Source organism: Pongo pygmaeus, chromosome 5 (genome assembly GCF_028885625.2).
Source record: "Pongo pygmaeus isolate AG05252 chromosome 5, NHGRI_mPonPyg2-v2.0_pri, whole genome shotgun sequence".
Lineage (NCBI taxonomy): Eukaryota > Metazoa > Chordata > Mammalia > Primates > Hominidae > Pongo > Pongo pygmaeus.
This window is the reverse complement of record NC_072378.2, coordinates 154,995,250-155,015,433: the sequence shown is the minus strand read 5'-3', so window position 1 is coordinate 155,015,433 and position 20,184 is coordinate 154,995,250. Positions and strand designations below refer to the sequence as shown.

The 20,184-nt window shown below is 41.6% G+C and overlaps 1 protein-coding gene across 4 annotated transcripts in view; it reads left to right on the top strand.

Moving 5' to 3' along the window:
• CNKSR3 (CNKSR family member 3) overlaps positions 1 to 20,184 on the top strand; it is a 105,215-nt gene that overhangs the window by 46,170 nt on the left and 38,861 nt on the right. For all 4 annotated transcript variants that reach the window (XM_054490548.2, XM_054490550.2, XM_054490551.2 and 1 more), the window contains exon 2: positions 13,785 to 13,948. In XM_054490548.2, the coding sequence (XP_054346523.1) occupies positions 13,785 to 13,948 (164 nt within the window). The remainder of the gene's footprint in view (positions 1 to 13,784; positions 13,949 to 20,184) is intronic.

The window sequence follows — 20,184 nt, the reverse complement described above, 5'->3', positions numbered from 1 at the left end:
ACCTCAGAAACACTACTTTTGCACATGTCAGTTAACTGTACACAAATAGTGCCAATTCCTGCCCTATTGATGGGAGCTGGCTTTGCTATTAGAGGACTTTCTCTTATCGGGGGTTTGGCATGAAGGTGGTGCCTGATTAGTTTGAAGATGGGAAAAAACATAGCACCTTAAGAGGTACAGAATCATAGCAACGCAGGGCCAGTGGGAACCACAGGGTCACCTTCCCAGCCCCTGCATTTTACACTGCAGTGAAGAAGCCAAGTGATCTGATTGAGGTCACTTAGCTCATGAGAGCCAGAGCCATAGGCCTAGATACTCTTCCCTCAGCACAGCAAAAAGGTGACTCTGTAAGATGAGAGGACCCTAGAGATTCATATCAAGCAGCATAGGATCTGGGGAATGTTGTCTTGGCCCCTAGAGTGTAGTGAAAACTGGGTTTTCTGGAGAACAAGAGAAAGCTTCGGTTAAGTCATTCTGGTAACCAGGGCTGGCATCCCATGAAGCTGCGAGCATAGCAAACTTGTGGGAATTTTGTGTTGAAGAACTCGAAGGATTCTTCCCCTGCCGTACTGCAGGCTGCAGGATTGGGATCTTCTTTTTCTCACTTCCCACGGTGAATACCCCCAGCCCATGTGCCAGTGGGTTGCATAATAAATATTTGGTGATGTGTATATATGAAAGAAAGGTGAAGCCAGACACGGTGGCTCCCGCCTGTAATCCCAGCACTTTGGGAGGCTGAGGCGGGCGGATCACAAGGTCAGGAGGTATCTCGAGACCATCCTGGCTAACACGGTGAAACCCCATCTCTACTAAAAATACAAAAAATTAGCCGGGCGTGGTGGCGGGCGCCTGTATTCCCAGCTACTCGGGAGGCTGAGGCAGGAGAATGGCGTGAACCCGGGAGGTGGAGCTTGCAGTGAGCCGAGATCGTGCCATTGCACTCCAGTCTGGGCGACAGAGCGAGACTCTGTCTCAAAAAAAAAAAAAAAAAAAAAAAAAAAGGTGAGAAGATGAGGGTTAGACAGGTTCACCCGAAAGAACACTGACAGGGTGGGGGGAAATTATACAACTTTATTGATTTATGCGTCTCCAAACTGCAGTCTTCAACCTCAGCTGGACTTTTCCTTCCTTTTTTTCTCTTTCATTCAACCAATCCCAAAGTGCCTCCTCTGTGCTGGGCAATGCAGGTGGCGAAATGGTAAATAATGCGGCCATGCATGGTCCTGGCCCTCTCTGGCGGGAGGCAGGGAGCTCACTGCAGCATAACGAACACATAAACAGTCACAGGTTTGGAAAGGCTTGTGGAGGGCACGGCGAATAACAGAATGCTGGGCTCCTTCATATACCGTGGTCAGCTGAAGCCTCCCTGCAGATGTGAAGGGAGCTGAGACTGAGCCATTCTAGGTAGATGGGACCTCACAGGGAAAGGCCTCGCGATAGGAGCCCGAGGTGCTTGGCCAGCATCCAGCATAGTGGTTAGGGGAGAATGTGGCGGGAGATGCCTTCAGGAAGATCACACTGGACCTTTTTGGCTGTAGATTTTATCCCCAGTGCAGTGGAAAGCCAGCAGAGCTTGGAGGAAGGGAAGGGCATTGAAGTTGTGTGTTAAGAAGACTTTAAGGAACCTCAAAAACATGATACTAAGTGAAAGAAGCCAATCACACAAAACCACATACTGTATGATTCTGTTTATGTGAAATGTGCAGGATCCATTATGTGAAACATCCAGGCAAATCCATACCGACAGAAAGTAGGTTAGTAGTTGCTCAGGGTTGAGGGTCAGACAGGTTCACCTGAAAGAATACTGACAGGGTGGGGGGAAATTATACAATGTTATTGTATAATTTTGGGGGGAGGGACTTCTAATAGGTACAGAATTTTCTTTGGTGGGGGGTTGTTAAAAATTCTAAAATTGATTGTGGTTAGGGTTGCACAGCTCTGTGGATATTCTAAAACCCACTGAATTGTTACTTTAAATAGGCGAATTGTATGGTATATGCATTATGTCTCAATAAAGCTGCTATTAAAACATTTTAGAAAGACTTTAGTGCTGCCTGGCAAACCTGCTCCATTGTCCTAGGCGGCTGTCCCCAGCTGTTGCGGCCCTTTTCCAGCCTCCTTGTATTGGAGCACCCCCTCCTGCCTCCAACTCCTGCCACTTCAGGAAGTAAAAGGCATCGGTTGGGGATAATTTCAAATTCCTGCCATCAAATCTCCAAATCTCGCAAGCCCATGCTGGGTTCATGCTCTCCCTTCACAATTCTGGGAAATGGCTTTAAATCCTGACTCTGCCTATTATTGGTTGTGTGACTTTAGGCCAGTTACTTATAAGCTGAGCCCCAGTTTCTTTTATTTTTTAAATAATAGTGCTTACTATATACCTGGCAATTTTTGTAAGTGCTTTAAGAATATTAACTCATTTACACATTTTAACACATTTAATCATCCAGTTAATCCCATGAGGTATAGGGACTGCTGTCGTCTCCATTTTGTAGATGAGAAAAGTGAGGCACAGAGAGGTTAAGTAATTTGCACAAGGTCACACAGCTGGGAAGTGGTAGAGCTGAATCCAGGCCTTCTGGCTCCACAGGCCATACTGTTTCTCCTGGCCTGTATAGTTGGTGTAGAGCTTCTTCTTGCTTGTTTTACAATTGTTTAATCTTCAGCTACTTGAACAGCAACTATAAATTATGCCATTTCCACAATGCATCCCGTGGTGCTAAAAACATAGTAAGTACTCAGTAATAGAGTCTGCACATTAACGTACTTAATTGTCTTCCCCTCCACTTATTTCTTCATTGACCACCTCAGACCCCACAAGGATCTAGGTGCCCAGTTGAGGTCCGGGTTCTGTCTTAGCTTTGCCTTTTTCCTGATAGTCTTTGGGATTTGCTTTCCTTATCAATAAACTGGAGATGATGATAACCTGGCCAGCACCCTCCGTGGGGTCACTGCAGGGATCCGTAAGCCACTGTGTGGGTGGAAACTTTGTAAATCAAGCCGCCCCCTATTCATGCAGGGTTTTAATTTAATGCAAGACCTGGCTGTTTGGACCACGCACTTTGAAATGATGATGGCAGTGTTGGGAGAGGCTTGGCTGAATGGTTTTTCCATGGAAATCCTGACGGCTCAGGTGGAGCAGAAGTGATGGATGTGTTCACCTCCATACCGTAGAACTTGCCCAACTTGACACTCAAGCAATGGGTGCAGCTGTTGCAGCCACTTCATGTCTCTGTGCGGAGCTGGTTCTCCTCAATGCTAAAAACATAAACTTGCTGTGTGGCAGGGGAGCTAGTTAATTCTATCCTTCATTCAGCGTAAGCATGAACTGAGGATAGTTTTGCCGGTGTTTGGTTTTTAGACCAAATCGAATTTACAGTTTTGGCAAAGTAGGCTGCACTAGAGGAGGCAAAAAGTACAGCTTTCTGGGTAAAATGCATTCCTTTCTTCTGTTTCACATGTGGCTTCTCTCTTCCCCTCCCCTCCCCTTGTTTGGTCCAAGGTCTGTTACAAAATTGGATACAATGGTTTGGTTACTGAATTACAACAAACAACCTTGGAAAGTACATGTTTACCAGAGTATTGCGTAGGTTTTGTGTTCATCCCCACAGTTGGGTTTTTGCCTTTAGAATCTCTTATTTTGCATTTTTAATGTCTGCTGTGAGATATAGGTATATGCTTATACACACACATGCACGCGCACACACACCTTCAAACATATAAGTCAATGTTGTGTTTCTTCTCTGCCCTCAGTATTATCTTTCAAGCTCCTCATACATTGTTTTTTGAGGGAGGAGCAAGGAAGGAGGACTCAAAGGAGAGTATTGAGGGCTGCCATTATATTCTGAATTCTGATGATCTCTTCACTTGACTTAAGATTTGCATGTCGGTTCTTTTTTTGTGATTTAGATCAGCATAAACTCCTCCCTCCAAAAATGCTTTCAGATAATACCAACTTCTGTTCTTTCGCCTGTCCTTGCTCTGGGCACTTCTCCCTCCGTGGCTAGACTTTGTTCAGCAGCTCAGGGTCCCAGGAGGGGGTGGGGGCAGGCTGGGTCCATTTCACAGTGGTCAGAAGTTGTACAGAATCTGTTGGGGTTGGGGCAGCGTAGGCTTGGGAGCCCTACAGCTTGAGAGCCAGAGGTTCCTGGTTAAAGTTTTCAGCTGGGACACATTACTTACCCATTCAGAAACCTCAAATGAGGGCAGCCCATCTGACTGTTGTTTGCTGGTTAACTTGAATCCTTGAGCTAAGGTATTCCTTCTATTTTTACTTTCTTAAATTATCCTGGCATGGATGTGTTTGCTAGTTCCAAATTTTGTTTAAATAATATGCCTTCTACTTATGTCGTGAAACTCAAAGTGTGGTTGTTCTTTGGTTATGTCTTCCGATGTCTTCAGGGTGACCTAAGTCTTAGAGGACATTGGTTACTAACAGGAAACTTGAGTTTGCTTTGGGAACAAGAAAGCGCTTTAGGGTTGACTGTCCTTCCATTCCACCTGTTTTTGCCTTTTGTAAGAAATTGAAGCTGTGGGTTCATTACTACCTATTTGGTAGCTCTTCAGCAATGTGTAGATCAGCTTTTCCCAAATGGGTAAGAGTCTAAACTTTTATTTTCTCTTCTGCATTACTGTTCTTTGGGCTTGGTACCCCAAAAAATGGCCAGTGGGGTGTCCCTTGTCCTCAAAATCAGTCATTCCATTTCAGAAACAAAGTGAAAGAACTTTGCTGGTTCTAAATTGGGCTTCCCAGGGTTCTTGGTGGCTGGATCTTTATTATGTGTTTGGATTTCACGTGGTCCCTGCTTCCAAGGGAGCAGCAGTCCCAGCTCACAGCTCTGATCAGGGTCAAAACCCGACTTACATGCATCATCTTTATATGGTTTTTCTCAAGACCAAGTTCATTCATTTGCTTGTCTGTCTTTCTTTCTCTCTCTTTTTCTTCTTTCTCTTTATTTCTTTCTTCCTTCTTTCTCTTTCTTCTTTCTTTATTTTTCTTTCTTTTGTAGCTTTGAGGATATTTAGGTCTTAAGTTTCGGGCAGCTTATTTCCTTTTTCATACTCTGCTCTTGTAAGTAAAGGTAACTTCTGAGTAGCTCAGACATATGTTGGAACTATGGATCTTTAGACCTGAAAGAAACACTGCAGCTTTCCAATCCAGTTTTCAGACATTATGTTTCATCATGGTCCCCGTTCTTCAAATTAAATTTAACCACAAACCTCGAAGGATGACTGATAAAATCAGAGCTGCAATTAGTAGTGTGCGTGGGTGTCAGTTCTAATGGAAGCCTGCTAATCCACTGATGGGAAGCCTGAGAACCAGAACTAAGTGAGTTAGCCAGTGTTACTGGGGCAGGACAGGGAGTACAGCCAGGAGGAGAAATTGGGCTCATTTAGGTAGAAATCAGATTAGTGGCAGCTGGGGATGGGGCTGTGGGGAGGGAGTGGGCAGCAAAGGGGCCCGAGGGAACTTTTTTGGGGGGTTGTAGGAATGTTTCTATCATGATTGTAGTGTGGTTGAATGACTGCCTATTTGTCAAAGCTCACTGAGTTGTACCCTGGAAATTGGTGACTTTTAATGTCTGTAAATTATGCCTCAAGAGAACTGACAAAAAGAAAATAATAAAGTGGCTCAAAAGTTGTAAGAAAACTCCTAAAACATTCAGGTCTTTCATTAGGGGAGGGGAGGTAACATTTTCTATGCTTTTAAATTGAGTGTAACTGTATGAAACGATTCCTTAAAAAATACAACAAAAAAAGAAAAACTCACATTCCCTTAATTCCAGACTAGACTGGTGGAGTCTATTTTTCTGGTCGGCAGAGGTCATCATCACTCTGTACTCATCGCTGCTGTCAGTTATACCAAGGGACTGTAAACCTGGGCCAGGTAGTAAATATTTTAGGCTCTGTGGGAGAGCCATAAGGTCTCTATCACAGCTATTTAGCTCTGCCATTGTAGTACAAAAGCAGCCAGAGGCAGTCTGTAAACCAAGGAGTCATGGCTGTGTTCCATTCAGACTTTGTTTGCAGAAACAGGCAGCTGGCAGGATTTGGCCTGGGTGCTGTTTTTGCCAACCTGTGAGTGACATTTTTGTTACTTTTGGAGAAACTCAGCAGAACAGGTGCGCTTACTGTGTCCTCACCAGTAGGGTGAGTTACAGCATGATGGGACTGCAGGGAGGTTTGGAAGAGGATGGGTCCTAAAGGGCTTGAGATGCTGTGTTGAGCTAATGGACTGGCATCCATTAAGGACAGGATGGTTTTGCTCAGATGGAATGATAGAGGATGAATTAAGAGGAAGAAGAGAGTGAGCATGGCTGCCACTTTCTAGGTTACTGCAGAAATCCAGGGAAGACATAAGTTCAGCTGTGACAGTGACCACGAGCAGAAGGGGACATGGTGAAGGGATACTCTGCAGAGACAACTGACAGAACAGAATGCAGAGAACGCCTGTAGCTGGGATTACAGGCCACCACGCCCGGCTGTTTGCATTTTTAGTAGAGACAGGGTTTTACTGTGTTGGCCAGGCTGGTCTCAAACTCCTGACCTCAGGTGATCCACCCACCTTGGCCTCCCAAAGTGCTGGAATTACAGGTGTGAGCCACTGCATCCGCCCCACTCCTGGGTTTCAAACATAGTATTATTGAATAACCTCAAATTGCTATATTTAAGTCAACTCTTTATCAACTAGTCCTGAAAATTAAGGCCTACAGACATCAACAAAATGAGTGACAGAAGAAAGGCATTTCCAAGTAATGTAATTGGGTGACTCATCTCACAAAAGGGCACTTGGAGGCCTACCAGTAGACCACCTTTCTGGCTTTGGCGTGCCCTGACATCAGTCTTGCTCACTCCGTTAATCATACTATGCTCACATAGAAGCCAAAACATGTCACGCTTCTGTTTGAAAACTGTCTTTTTGTTCTTAGCAACATGTCATGTTTGGGGGAAGTTATAATATACTGGACAGTGGTGTCAGTAAGTCGGGAAGGCCAAGGAACTTTGATGTCAGGTCTTTACCATGTAACGTTTTTCAAAGTATTGGGAATTCTGAGAATATTGTGGTCAGGTGTAAATGTACCCCCCAAATCCTGTTTCCTTCCCTCTGGTTCAGATAATAATAAGCTGACCTACCCCTGAACCCCGTCTCCTTTGTAGTGGAGGTCAATTCCCAGTAGAGAGTATCTTACATGTAGTAGTTGCTTCCTAAAGTTTGTTGAATTAAATTGAATTTGTGTGAGTCTGTGATGATTCTCCTCGTGGAAGAACATAGTCTACCAAAATCCTATTGGAGCAAATTTTTGCATCACATGTCCCTTTTTTTTTTTTTCTTTGAGACAGAGTTTCATTCTTGTCACCTAGGCTGGAGTGCAATGGCATGATCTTGGCTCACTGCAACCTCCATCTCCCAGGTTCGGCTGGTTCTCCTGCCTCAGCATCCTGAGTAGCTGAGAATACAGGGGCCCACCATCAAGTCCAGCTATTTTTTTTTTTTTTTTTGTATTTTTAGTAGAGACAGTGTTTCACCATGTTGGCCAGGCTCGTCTCGAACTCCTGACCTCCAGTGATCCACCCTCCTTGGCCTCCCAAAGTGCTGGGATCACAGACGTGAGCCACTGCGCCTGGCACATGTCACTTGTGATTCTTAAAAGTCTTGAGTGAGATGAGAGTCTACAAGCTTTAGCTAAACTGATTTCTGAATTTAATCATTAAAAAACAAAACAAAAACCCAGAAAACAAAAAACAACCTGAAAGCACAAAACCCAACTCAGGTGAAAGTACTCAATGCAAAACGCTGGAAGAACCACTCTGGGCTCCTGTATTTGAAGAATTGTAGCTTCTGCCAACTTGAGCTTGCTAAGCTGGAAGCAAAGCCACAGAAGGTGTGGTCTGTGGGACACTTTCCACTAAAGTCATGATGACCATTTGCTTTCTGGGACCTAGTTCATTATCTGATTTTACTCTTTTACAGAAAATGAGAGTAGCCATAGTTTTTTGTTGTTTTTGTTTTTTGTTTGTTTGTTTTTTTTGCATTGGGGCATTTACTCTAACTTCTTAGTCTTCATGTATATAATCCTTTCTACACTTAGGGGAGATTAATTAATTAATAAAAATTCTTAGTACAAGGCAGGTATCTTGTCAAAGACTGATACTGAGAGGCTTGGAGTTTTATTTTGTTTATGATATTTCTCTTTGTGTAGAAATGACCTCCTTTAATCTTGAAATGTTGAAATGTGCGGCAAATATCTGTAACTGATATCACAATCAATAGTTTATCTTTAGTTGCTTATTTGTATAAGAAAATAAAAGCAGGCCAGGCATGGTGGCTCATGCCTATAATCCTGGCACTTTGGGAGGTCGAGGCAGGTGGATTGCTTGAGGTCAGGAGTTCGAGACCAGCCTGGCCAACATGGTGAAACCCTGTCTCTACTAAAAATACAAAAATTAGCTGGGCGTGTTGGTGGGTGCCTATAATCCCAGCTACTTCGGAGGCTGAGGCAGGAGAATTGACAAGAGTGAAACCCTGTCTGAAAAAGAAAAGGAAAGAAAGAAAATAAAAGCAGATGACTTCTGTGCATTGCTGTGATATTAATATTTATGTGGAGCTCTTTGTCTTTCTTCTTGCCTCATGTGTTTATTTTACAAATATTTATTGAACACCAGCAATGTTCTCCACACCAGTGGAGGAAGTAGTGAACAAAACAAAATCATTACTTTTTTTTTTTTTTGGTTTTTTGAGATGGAGGCTGGAGTGTAATGGCATGATCTTGGCTCACTGAAACCTCTGCCTCCCAGGTTAAAGTGATTTGCCTGCCTCAGCTTCCTGAGTAGCTGGGATTACAGGTGCCTGCCACCACGCCTGGATAATTTTTTTTTTTTTTGTATTTTTAGTAGAGATGGGGTTTCACCATGCTGGCCAGGCTGGTCTTGAATTCGCGACCTCAGGCGATCTGCCCACCTTGGCCTCCCAAAGTGCTGGAATTACAGATGTGAGCCACTGTGCCCGGCCAAAGTCACTGCTTTTGTGGTGCTTATGTTCTGATATAAATCATAAAAATTTTTTAGGTGAAACCAATGATGATTGCAGGCTCTCACATTTGGGAACACTTTCTGGGAAAGGTAATAACATAGCCACCTAAGCATTTGGGAGTTTCTGTGTCTCTTTAGCAATTTTTATTCTCTTTCAAAAATTTTATTACTATTATTATTTTTTCTGCCAGGTATAGTGGCTCACACTTGTAATCCTAGCACTTTGGGAGGCTAAGGCAGGAGAATAGCTTGAGCCCAGGAGTTCAAGACCAGCCTGGGCAACATAGGGAGACCTCGTTTCTACAAAAAAATAAAAAATTAGTTGGGTGTGGTGGCACACACCTGTAGTCCCAGCTACTTGGGAGGCTAAGGCAGGAGCATCACTTGAACCCAGGTGTTCAAGGCTGCAGCGAGCTGTGATCATGCCGCAGTGCTGCAGTGAGACCCTGTCTCAAACAAACAAACAAACAACAAATTTTTTCTGTTAATAGAGATGGGATCTTGCTATGTTGTCCAGGCTGGTCTCAAACTTCTGGCCTCAAGCAGTCCTTTTGCCTTGGCCTCCCAAAGTGCTAGGATTATAGGAGTAAGCCAGCATGCCCAGCCAGCAACTTTTATTCTAAACATTTAGAAAATTGAGGACCTGAATATCACATTTTAAAATTTAACTAAATTTACAGAGTATTTACTATGTGTTCCATGGTGTTTTAAGTTCTTTATAAACATTAACATTAAATTTTCATTACAGTTCTATGTAGTGGATAGTATTAGTATTCTCGTTTTACAAATGAGACAGCTGAGTAACTTGCCCCAGGTTACCCAGTCAGTAAGAAGGGAGACTGGTATTGGATTGCAGGCTCTTATCCGTGTGTGTGTGTGTGTGTGTGTGTGTGTGTGTGTGTGTGTGTGTGTGTGTGTGTGTGTTTTCATCTTGCATTTGGGATTTCCTTGAAGGTTTAGGATTATATGCGGCCAGATTTCGTGACAGTAGAGTAGGTCTGGGCCCTGCAGCCCCCTTTCTGTGAGAATTTCTTCTCTTTTTCCTTCACATTTAATTACGTGTTTAATTTGTATAAATGGAATGTGTTTAATCTAATGTTACTGAATTATGTGTTTCTCTTGGTCCTGCTAGACTTTCTGTAAATTGCTTGAAGCAAGAAACTGGCAGATAGATCCATCTGACAAATAAGTAAAAGAATATGGTTTATTGCAAATTCTAAGACTATTAGATCAGTTTACTAGAAATTGAGGCTTTTCCCTCCTTTGTGGGACTGCGTAATAGTTTAATTTAGCTGTTTATAAATGTTTAATTGTATTCTAAACAATAGGACTGCCGAACAATAGGTCATAATGTATTGGAATAATAAAACTCTGGGGGGCAACACTATTTAAAACCTAGCATATTCAATATATGTGTGCCTTGAGGACAAAGTCGTCAGGCTACAATACATTCTATTCTTATATGGGTAGTAACGTGATTTTTCTGCTTGATAATTCTACATCTCAGGGAACTTGTGATTTTTTGAGGTTACAATGCTTATATTCTTTCATAATCCTCAAGGAGATTCTGGTTAGTTTCTCAGAGAAATGCTCTGTATTCTTTAATTCTCAATCTCTAATCATTTGTTGCCTGCACGCTGTCTAGATAACCCTCACCATTCCTCCCATCTCAACCTTTTCAGTGCTCTAGACATTTCCTAACTGTTCTAAAGCTACTTCTGAAATCCTACTCCTTCTGTGAATTTTTCGGTTCATTCAAAGAGAAATGTTCTGGCCTCATCTTTATTTCTCCTTAGCATTCAGGAATGAAGCTTAAGGAACATCCAATATACTTTTTCACTTTAGTTTTAATGGACTGATTTATTCTGTACACGAAAACGAATGTGAATCTCTCAGTGTTAATGCTTTGTATTATGAGCAGTGAGCTTGTTTAGCACAGTAAACATCACCTGTTCTATTGGTCACTGGGCCTTGTTTAAGAGAGTCCATCACGTATGGATTAATATGAAGGGAAATGTTATTATATTTGTATTATGTTGCTTGGGCTGCCATAACAAATTTCCATAGACTGGGAGGCTGGAACAACAGAAATTTATCTCATCACCATTTTGGAGGCTAGAAGTCTGAGATCAAGGTGTCAGCAGGGTAGGTTTCTTCTGAGGCCTCTCTCCTTGGTTTACAATGACCATCTTTTCCGTGTCTTCACGTATCTTCTGTGTGTGTCTGTGTTGTAATCTCCTCTTCTAATAAGGACACGAGTCATATGGATTGAGCCTACCTTAACGATGTCATTTGAACTTAATTCCTTCTTTAAGGATTCTCTCTCCAAATACATTCCAGGGACTGTAACATATGAATTTTGTGGGGACACAGTTTAGCCATAACAGGCTTTAAATGTATAACATAGTTGTCCTAAGCTTGTATGACGAATTAAAACAAAAAATTCTTTTTAAAGCTTAAAAGTAGGCTAGGGAAGACAGCGTCCCGAGAGAGAGGAGAAGATCATGATCAGGCTTAGAACTGGCTAAATGATTCTGGGTAAACTTCACAGTAATTTCTGTTTTGTCTGTGCTTTCTCGATTTTTTGTACTCAGTGAGATCTGAAATGCCTTTTAAGTGCCTCTAAGATTCTGTAATTCTATTTTAATAACTGTCTTGTAATTAGACCTTACTGCTGATTTAAGAAGTTGTTGGAGAAGAATTCTTATAATCCTGGGTTATAATCTCATGTTTACGAGAAAATGCAGAAGAGCGAGGCTGTGTCCAACAGACCCCTGATGATGTGTGCATCAGCCCTTCTCTTGGCATCTTACCAGCTGTATGACTGTGGACAGGTTATGTATCCTCCTTGAGCCTTAATTCTTTCATCAACAAAATAGTTAGGAGGCTGTCCTTCAATCTTGTCCCTTGTCATGGTTGCCTGCTACAGATAGATACTGCCTCCCCTGCAGACGATTGACTCTGAGTGTCCTGGTGCTGAGGTTGCATTTGCAGCCCAGGTAGGGTGTCGGTCTCAACACCTGCCGACTTGCTTGGCCTCCACTGCCTGCCTGACTCGCATGCCACGAAGGCCACCTGTAGCTCAAGGCTGTCGGAGCAGAGCTGGTTTTATATCAATATCCCCAGCCTCACTTGCTGTGTAATGTCTAGCCCCTGGGCTAGACAGATGTCATTTCGGGGAGGATGAGTTGGGTTCCAAATGGTTACCATAGATTTTTTTATTACTTCCTCTTCCTATATTTGATAGCCCCAAATGGTTAACAGAAAACTACTTCTCTTCCTGTATCTTATTAGGAGGCAAATGGTGAACATTTGTAGGGCGGAGATGTGTTTAGCCTCACACATCAGATTTTAATATCCATAGACTTTAGTATTACAAAAAGTAAGTGCTGGGTCTTTTCTAGCTCAGAGAAATAGCCACATGACACAGGTTCAATGTGAGGGTTAAATGAATGTGAGGGTTAAATGAAATATAATGTGTGCGTGCATCTGTGCGTGTGCATGTGTGTGCATGTGTGTGCGTGTGTGTACATATGTGCATATGCGCATGCGTGTGTGTGTGTGTGCGTTTGGTGGGGAGGGGGCAGCAGCATGCTTTCTACATACTTTTCCCATTAAATTGAGTATTCACTCTTTGTGTTGGGATTGAGTTTATATAACTCGGGTCTTTTAAAACACTAAGGTGACTTTTATTATTAGGCTTGAATAGATCAGTTGATTCAGGGTAAAATGTTATTCCAGTAAAACTATTAAAACAAGTTCTCTGTACAGGAATAAGAATTCTCAAGTTCTATTTGGCTTACTCGTTTTAGTCATTATATACAAGCATTAAAATATGGTACTTTTGGCCATAGTGTTTGACCTGGAAAAATTCCCGTAAGCGAACCCATTTACCATGCCTTACTATATGGTACTACTGCTGGTACCGGTCTCCTTTAGAGTCTGTATTTATCAGGACTTTTTCAGTTGCAAGGGATAGAGATTCGACACAAACAAGCTTAATCTAAAAAGAAAACTTATTTAAACTTAAGTGAAATATTCTAGGGCTAGAAGTATCTTTATTAAGCAAGGTTAGATCCAGCGGCATATAGGATATTATTGGGGCATTTTCTCTCTCTCTTTCTCAAATGGATTTATTCTCAGAAAACTGATGAGAAAAATGACTGCCAGCATTGCCAAGGTTTATCTTTTGACTTCTGATTGGAAAGTAAGAAAGAGCTTCTCAGTTCTTGTGTCCATATATCACATATCAAGGAAGATTTTGATTTGTTCTGCTTGAGTCACATGTCTATCCCTAAACCTATGACTGGCTGGTGTATAGAGCACTATGGGAGACCTGGCCATGTGCCACCCACTGTGGCAAAGCGTCTTGACTGGCAAGCTCCTTGGGATTACGTGGGATGGGAGGGATGATGTCCCAAAAGAAGGGTTGCTTAGCAAACAGACAACATGTCTGGTCTAGATAATTAGTGTTTGAAGTCAACAGGGGTTTGGTGTTTATTCCTTTAGTTTACAGGGAATGAGAAGGTAACTATCATAAAATTCTGTTGGATCACTTGAGAATGTTAAGCTGCCCTTGAAAACCTGTTTGAGATGTCATGCAAAAGTGCCCATCAGGTGCAATAGGCTTCACATAGATAACCAGATAGTGGCATCATAATTGGTGATTGCTGAGATTGATGTGACATGTGGGCAGTTTGCGGGGGGTAAAGGAACAAAATGACAATAATGGGACTTCTGTTTGTTTTTGGCAGGGTTGGATGACTGCCTGCAACAATATGTCCACAAGTTTGAACGAGAGAAGATCAATGGCGAGCAGCTGCTGCAGATTTCCCATCAGGATCTGGAGGAGCTGGGGGTCACACGGATCGGACACCAGGAGCTTGTGTTGGAGGCTGTGGACCTTCTCTGTGCACTGGTTAGTTCAGGAAAAGACGGTCTGTACCATGATGACGTTCTTTAGAGCCTTGTTCTCTTAAGCCCTCATTGTTTGTGATTTAGCATATCACTGTTTCCTTAATGCTCCATTGAAATAAAACATGAGCTGAAGATACTATAGGAAGGGGAAAAATAAGTTATTTTCTACATTAAGGGTTGGCAAACTATGGCCTGCAAGTTAAATCTGGCCCACTATCTATTTTTGTAAATAAAGTTTTATAGGAACACAACCATGTCCATTCACTTACGTGTTTGTGACTGCTTTCTTGCTACAGTGACAGAATTGAGTGGTTGTAACGGGACCACATGGTTCCCCCAAAGCCTAAAATATTTATTAACTTGTCCTTTACAGAAAGAGTTCGTCTTTTTCAGAAAATCTCTGTATTAGTCTAATTTTCTTTTATAAGGAAAAAATGATGGAAATACTCCTGAATGAAAATGTCACCTTCTGGCCAGGCACAGTGGCTCATGCCTATAATCCCAGCACTCTGGGAGGCCGAGGCGGGTGGATTGCTTGAGTCCAAAAGTTTGAGACCAGCCTGGGCAACGTAGCAAAACCCTGTCTCTATTAGAAATACCAAAAGTTAGCCAGGTGTGGCTAGCATGCACCTATAGTCGCAGATATTCAGGAGGCTGAGGTCAGAGAATCACCTGAGCCTGGGAGGTGGAGGCTGCAGTGAGCAGAGATCGCACCACTGCACTCCAGCCTGGGTGACAGAGTGAGAACCTGTCACAAAAAAGAAAAGAAAATGTCATCTTCTAAATTGAGGTGAGAAATAGATTCTGATTTTCATGTCTGGTTTTGTTACTATAAAAAGCGGTTGAGTTTCACAGATACTTGTGATATTTAAATAACTGATATTTGCACTTGACATGACCTATAAAATGGGAAAAAAATGTGGCCTTCATTACATTTTGTAGATGATGGGTTTTGGCTTTAACATGAATGAGTAAAATCCTGCTGGGTCCTGACACTAGAATCACATGGGTAGCTTTGTTAGGTGTGGGCCAAGAACACCTGTAAGGACATTTTGTTTATAAATTGGTTAGTGTGGGTGGGATTCAAGTCTGCCTGTCCCGGTGCCAGGCTAAAGATGCGGTTTACTTAACTGTCAGGATTTGGACAAACTCGACAGCATTCAGGCTGGGTTAGTAATGCCCTGAACCCCAGCCAGGGGTATATACAATTACATCACTGAGAATGGTGGGAAAGAATGTGCTGCTGATGATTTTGCCGTCGCTGGTCTGCGTACTGTTGATTATATAACACTTGCTGCATTGTGTGTATTCTTCTTCTTAAAATGGACAGAGCCTTGTCTTCTGCTCTGAGATGTGCTGCTCTTGTTTAGGAAAGTAATGGGGAAATTATTTGTAGTTGATAAATGAGCTGCCGCCTGGGAGATGCTCTGGCCAAGTAGTCTGAGCACGGGTCTGGGAAGCAGGAATTTGCATTCTAATCCTGGCTCTGCTACATGCTACTCCCTCTGTGTCCTCGGGGAAATGGTGGTGTCTGTTTTTCCCATCTGTACAGTAACGCTCACCTTAGATGTGGCTGTGTACTATTGTGTAAGTGTTTTGCACTGCCCAGACATTTAAGCATCCTGTTTATTACCGAAACTGTATTTTCTTTTTTTTTTTTTTGTACAAACGTATTTGAGTTTACTTTTATTATACTTTCTGGGAACATGGCTTTTCCGTCTTTTCTGCTTGATGTTTTGCAAATTGTCTCTTTCACTTTGCAGTAATACTTTGAGGACAGGTAAATTTACTTGGAAATCCAAAGTAAGAGAGGCAGGAAGGGTCAGCTAGAGACGCATCACGTGCATCAGGTGGGATGATAACCATAACAGCCGCCTCTGGGCATTCTCTTTGCTTTTTCCTCTTCTCTACCTCTTAGAGCATTAGGCTAAAATGAACAAAGCTGGACAAATGCCAGAACCTAAAGCTGTGTTTTATCTCCTACAATTTCCTTCTAATTTCCTTTGCAGACCAAGCTTTGACCTCAGACTCATTCTGGACCTGCTCTGTGCCAGCGACTGCATTGGACAGTGGGGTCACTTAGGGGTTCACAAAAGAGTGTGGATTATTTTAGTGAGTTTTACTAAAATATCTTTAGTCTTGATATAATCTCCTTTTTGAATATTCTTATTATAATTCATATACTAATTATACTATCTTTTTAATCCATTTATAGCATATAGATCTTTGGATATATAGATTGGTGATGCTTTGAACAGACTATCTCCAGGCAGTTAATGTGTAAATGCAGTTGGCCTTGGTGTTATAAAAGAGGTTTCTATGTAAACTTAGTTTAGTGGATGTTGATTTTATGATAGACAGGAAATGAATATAATTAAAAGTAAGGAAGGGGGACGGGAAGAAACAAAACCACTGGAAAGTATCAATGCAAAGAGAGGGGCAGACAGATGGACAGGAACCTAAAATAGGAAACAACTATTAATGAAGATTCCAAAACTGGTGAGCAGTGGCTCACAAATTAGCTGGTCGTGGTTAGAGAGCAGTGAGAGAAACCATCCTTTGTGAACATTGACTTTGGCTGGCAGTCGTGGCTTAGGAGAGTGATTTGTATTATATGATGAGACCAGGACCACTTTCCAAGATTGAATTAGAATCTGTACCCAATTTTTCTTCCTCTCTCTGGGTAGAGGGTACCTGAGACCGATTATAGAGCTGCTCTTTTCAGTAGGATAGCTGTTACCCAATGTGACTGTCTAAATGAAAATCAACTAAAATAAAATAAAATTCAGTTCCTCAGTTGTACTAGCAACACTTCAAGTGCTCAGAAGCTCCATGTGGCTAGTGGCTACAATGTTGGACAGCACAGATAAAGAACATTTTCATCTTTGCATAGAGTTCTGTTGGCCAGTACTGGTCGAGAAGGTGTGATTGAGAATAACCAGTAAGAATAGCCAATAAGGATAAGTATGACTGTGGCCGGGCGAGGAGGCTTACGCCTGTAATCCCATCATGCCTGTAATCCCAGCACTTTGGGAGGCCGAGGCAGGCGGATCACGAGGTCAGGATATCAAGACCACCCTGGCTAACATGGTGAAACCCCGTTTTTACTAAAAATACAAAAAATTAGCTGGGCATGGTGGCGGGCGCCTGTAGTCCCAGCCACTTGGGAGGCTGAGGCAGGAGAATGGCGTGAACCCAGGAGGTGGAGCTCGCAGTGAGCCGAGATCATGCCACTGTGCTCCAGCCTGGGCGACAGAGAGAGACACCATCTCAAAAAAAAAAAAAAAAAAAAAAAAAGGATAAGTATGACTATAACCTGTGTTCTTTGCCAAGTCAGTGAGGCCCGAGTTTACTGAACACCAAGGCATGGGCAGCTGTGTTTTGAAGGTTGAAGGAGGTTGGGAAGTGAACAGAGTTGGAATTGATACATGTGTGAAATGATGCTACCTAGATTTGGGGTTAAATGAAGTACCTGTCATGAATCTATGGGCCTAGAGTGCTTATGCGCACTGGTATACCTCTGAGATTATTTGTTGTTTATTATTTACCCACAGCAAATCATTTAAACGTGTTATCTTTTTTAAGAGAAGAAATGCAGGAACAGGAATTTTTGCTGGCAAATTGTATTTAACTTGATCTTACGAGCTTATTTAAAAATGCCTTAGGAAAACTGTGAACTATATTTCTTAGGTTGTCTCTTAATTGACCCAAGTCAATAAGATGGCTTTGATTTTTTGTCTCTGGCACACCTTAATCACATGTTAGATCACGAACAGAGCTAGTAGGAATGGAGAAGATGGTAGAGAAGTTGTGTAAGGTTTGTCCTTAGCTAAATGTGTATAATTTTAAGACTCTTTTTGCTTTCCTTTTCTCCCATTTAGTGTATGGTTTCTCTAGCCAGATCAGGAAAGGATCCCGGATGGTGAACCCTAGGAAGTGAGATCTCAGTGGAAGGGTTTTAGTAGGTGAATAGATTTTCAGAAACTCATTGTGTTACTTAATTTGTATCTTTTTGATGCCTTATCTCAAAGCAGTTTCTTAAGGAGACAAGTTTTGGGGAAAAGACTGGTGAAAATAATTAATCTTGTCTGAGAAATTACTTATTTTCGGTCTTTCTTTGTGGGGCACTTAAGTCAATAATCCTTTCCTGATTATGCTTCTACAGTAGAGGTTCTGTAGAGCTACTATAATCAGTTTCTTGTTTTCTCTTTAATGTGGAATGGGGTCGAAGGGAAGGAACTTTCCTTTCTTCTTCTCCTCCTTCCTTCTTTTAAAAATTCTATTCTAGCTATGTTTATTCATCTTTCTAGGTCCATTATTTGTTTTGGGGAAAAAAAGAGCAAACTGAGTGGAAAATGAGAACCAGTTATAAGAAGCCACTCTACCCCTTTATTTCAGTGTTAAAAGTGGTATGTTTTTAGAAGATTGAAGTTTAAAGTTTCTTGCAACAATAAAATGCACTTAATCTTCTTTGAGTTCAATAAGTAAACGTTATGTATATGGTAATAAAAGTTCCAAGTAATTTATGGTGACATTGATTATTGAAAGCTGACTTTCCTGCTTTTAGTTCAAAACTCTTCATGTAAGTTGGCAGCTGAGTAACTGACTGAATGAGGGGACCTTTCCCTTTAATCATAGTTACAAGTCCTTCAAAACAAGCTCTGTCTTGTGGCCTCTCTATCCATTCAATTGTGAGTCTTTGATTCTTTGAATTTAAAAAGCTATGATGCAAATCCATCTTATTTTTGTCTCTCTATTGAAGGACAATATTATATTTTAGTCTCTAGAAAATAACATAAAAAATGAATATCACATTTAGATAGAAAAATACTGCTAATATAGAATGTTCATTTATATTTGGAAATTCAGTTTTTTTCAAAAGCTTGGAAGAGAAAATTTTCAGCTAACTTTTGCTTCTTTCAAAATTTCTAATTTTTTAGATATTATTTTTTGTTTTACTAGGAGGTAACATAAATTTAAACTTCAAGTAAAATCTATTTAAAATTAGAATTGTTTTGTTAAAGTCAAAGCCTTTTGTTGTTGTTTTTAACTTCCCATTGTTCATCTTGCAAAAAAAAAAAAAGTTTCTTACCTACTTCCAAGTATATTTATGCTTTATGTATCTTGATTTTGACACATGACTTGCCTCTCCCTGGCCCACATGGCCAAAGCCAGCTGAAAGAAGTTTCTCCACAGCCAGGTGCAGTGGTTCATGCCTGTAATCCCAGCACTTTGGGAGGCCGAGGTGGGCGGATCATGAGGTCAGGAGATCGAGACCACCCTGGCCAACATGATGAAACCCCGTCTCTACTAAAAAATTCAAAAATTAACTGAGCATGGTGGCACTTGCCTGTAATCCCAGCTACTTGGGAGGCTGAGGCAGGAGAATTGCTTGAACCAGGGAGTCAGAGGTTGCAGTAAGCCGAGATCACGCCACTGCACTCCAGCCTGGCGACAGAGTGAAACTCCGTTTCAAAAAAAAAAAAAAAAAAAAAGTTTCTCCACATCAGAGGGGATGAGTAGAATTTTGAGAAGCTGAATAGCTAGTCAACTTGTGCTGGATCCAGGGATCACTGGACAGTTTTCCTTATCCTTGTCTAATGTCGGTCTTGTCATTTGTCTTACCACGTGGCCCTTTTTTGGGCAGGTTGTGTGGAAGGGGACATACACAGCAGAGTAATCAAAAGCTTGTGCCCTAGATGCAGATTGCCTTGGTCAGAAGCCCAGCACTACCGCTGATGAGCTTTGTAACTTTGGAGAATTTATTCACTGTTTTCATGCCAGTTTCCTTACCGGTAAATTAGAGATAAAGACGTTTCTACCTTCACGGGCTGTTTTCCTGAGTTAATACATGTCAAACACTGAGTCCAGTTCCTGGCATAAAGTGTTCAATAATGTTAAGTATTCTGTTAGTTTCAGTTTTTAAATAGTACCAGATTCTTGCCTTGGGATGCTATTGAGACGGCATAATGTATCTCAAGAAATATCGTCATGTTTTTTAAAAAATGATAAAACAATTTAGGACATACAGAGGCAACTGAATACAGAAATTTATACCCCCACCTCTAATGTTGCAGATTTATGTGTTGTTTCCTCGGATTGGCTCTTTTCTCTGAAAGGGAGTCTAGGACAGTATTACCTCATGAAATTGATTTTTTTGAAGCACCCACGTAAGCTGAACATTGTTCAAAAAGAACACAGGTTAGAAGCACAAGAGCAAGAAATTAATTTTATTGA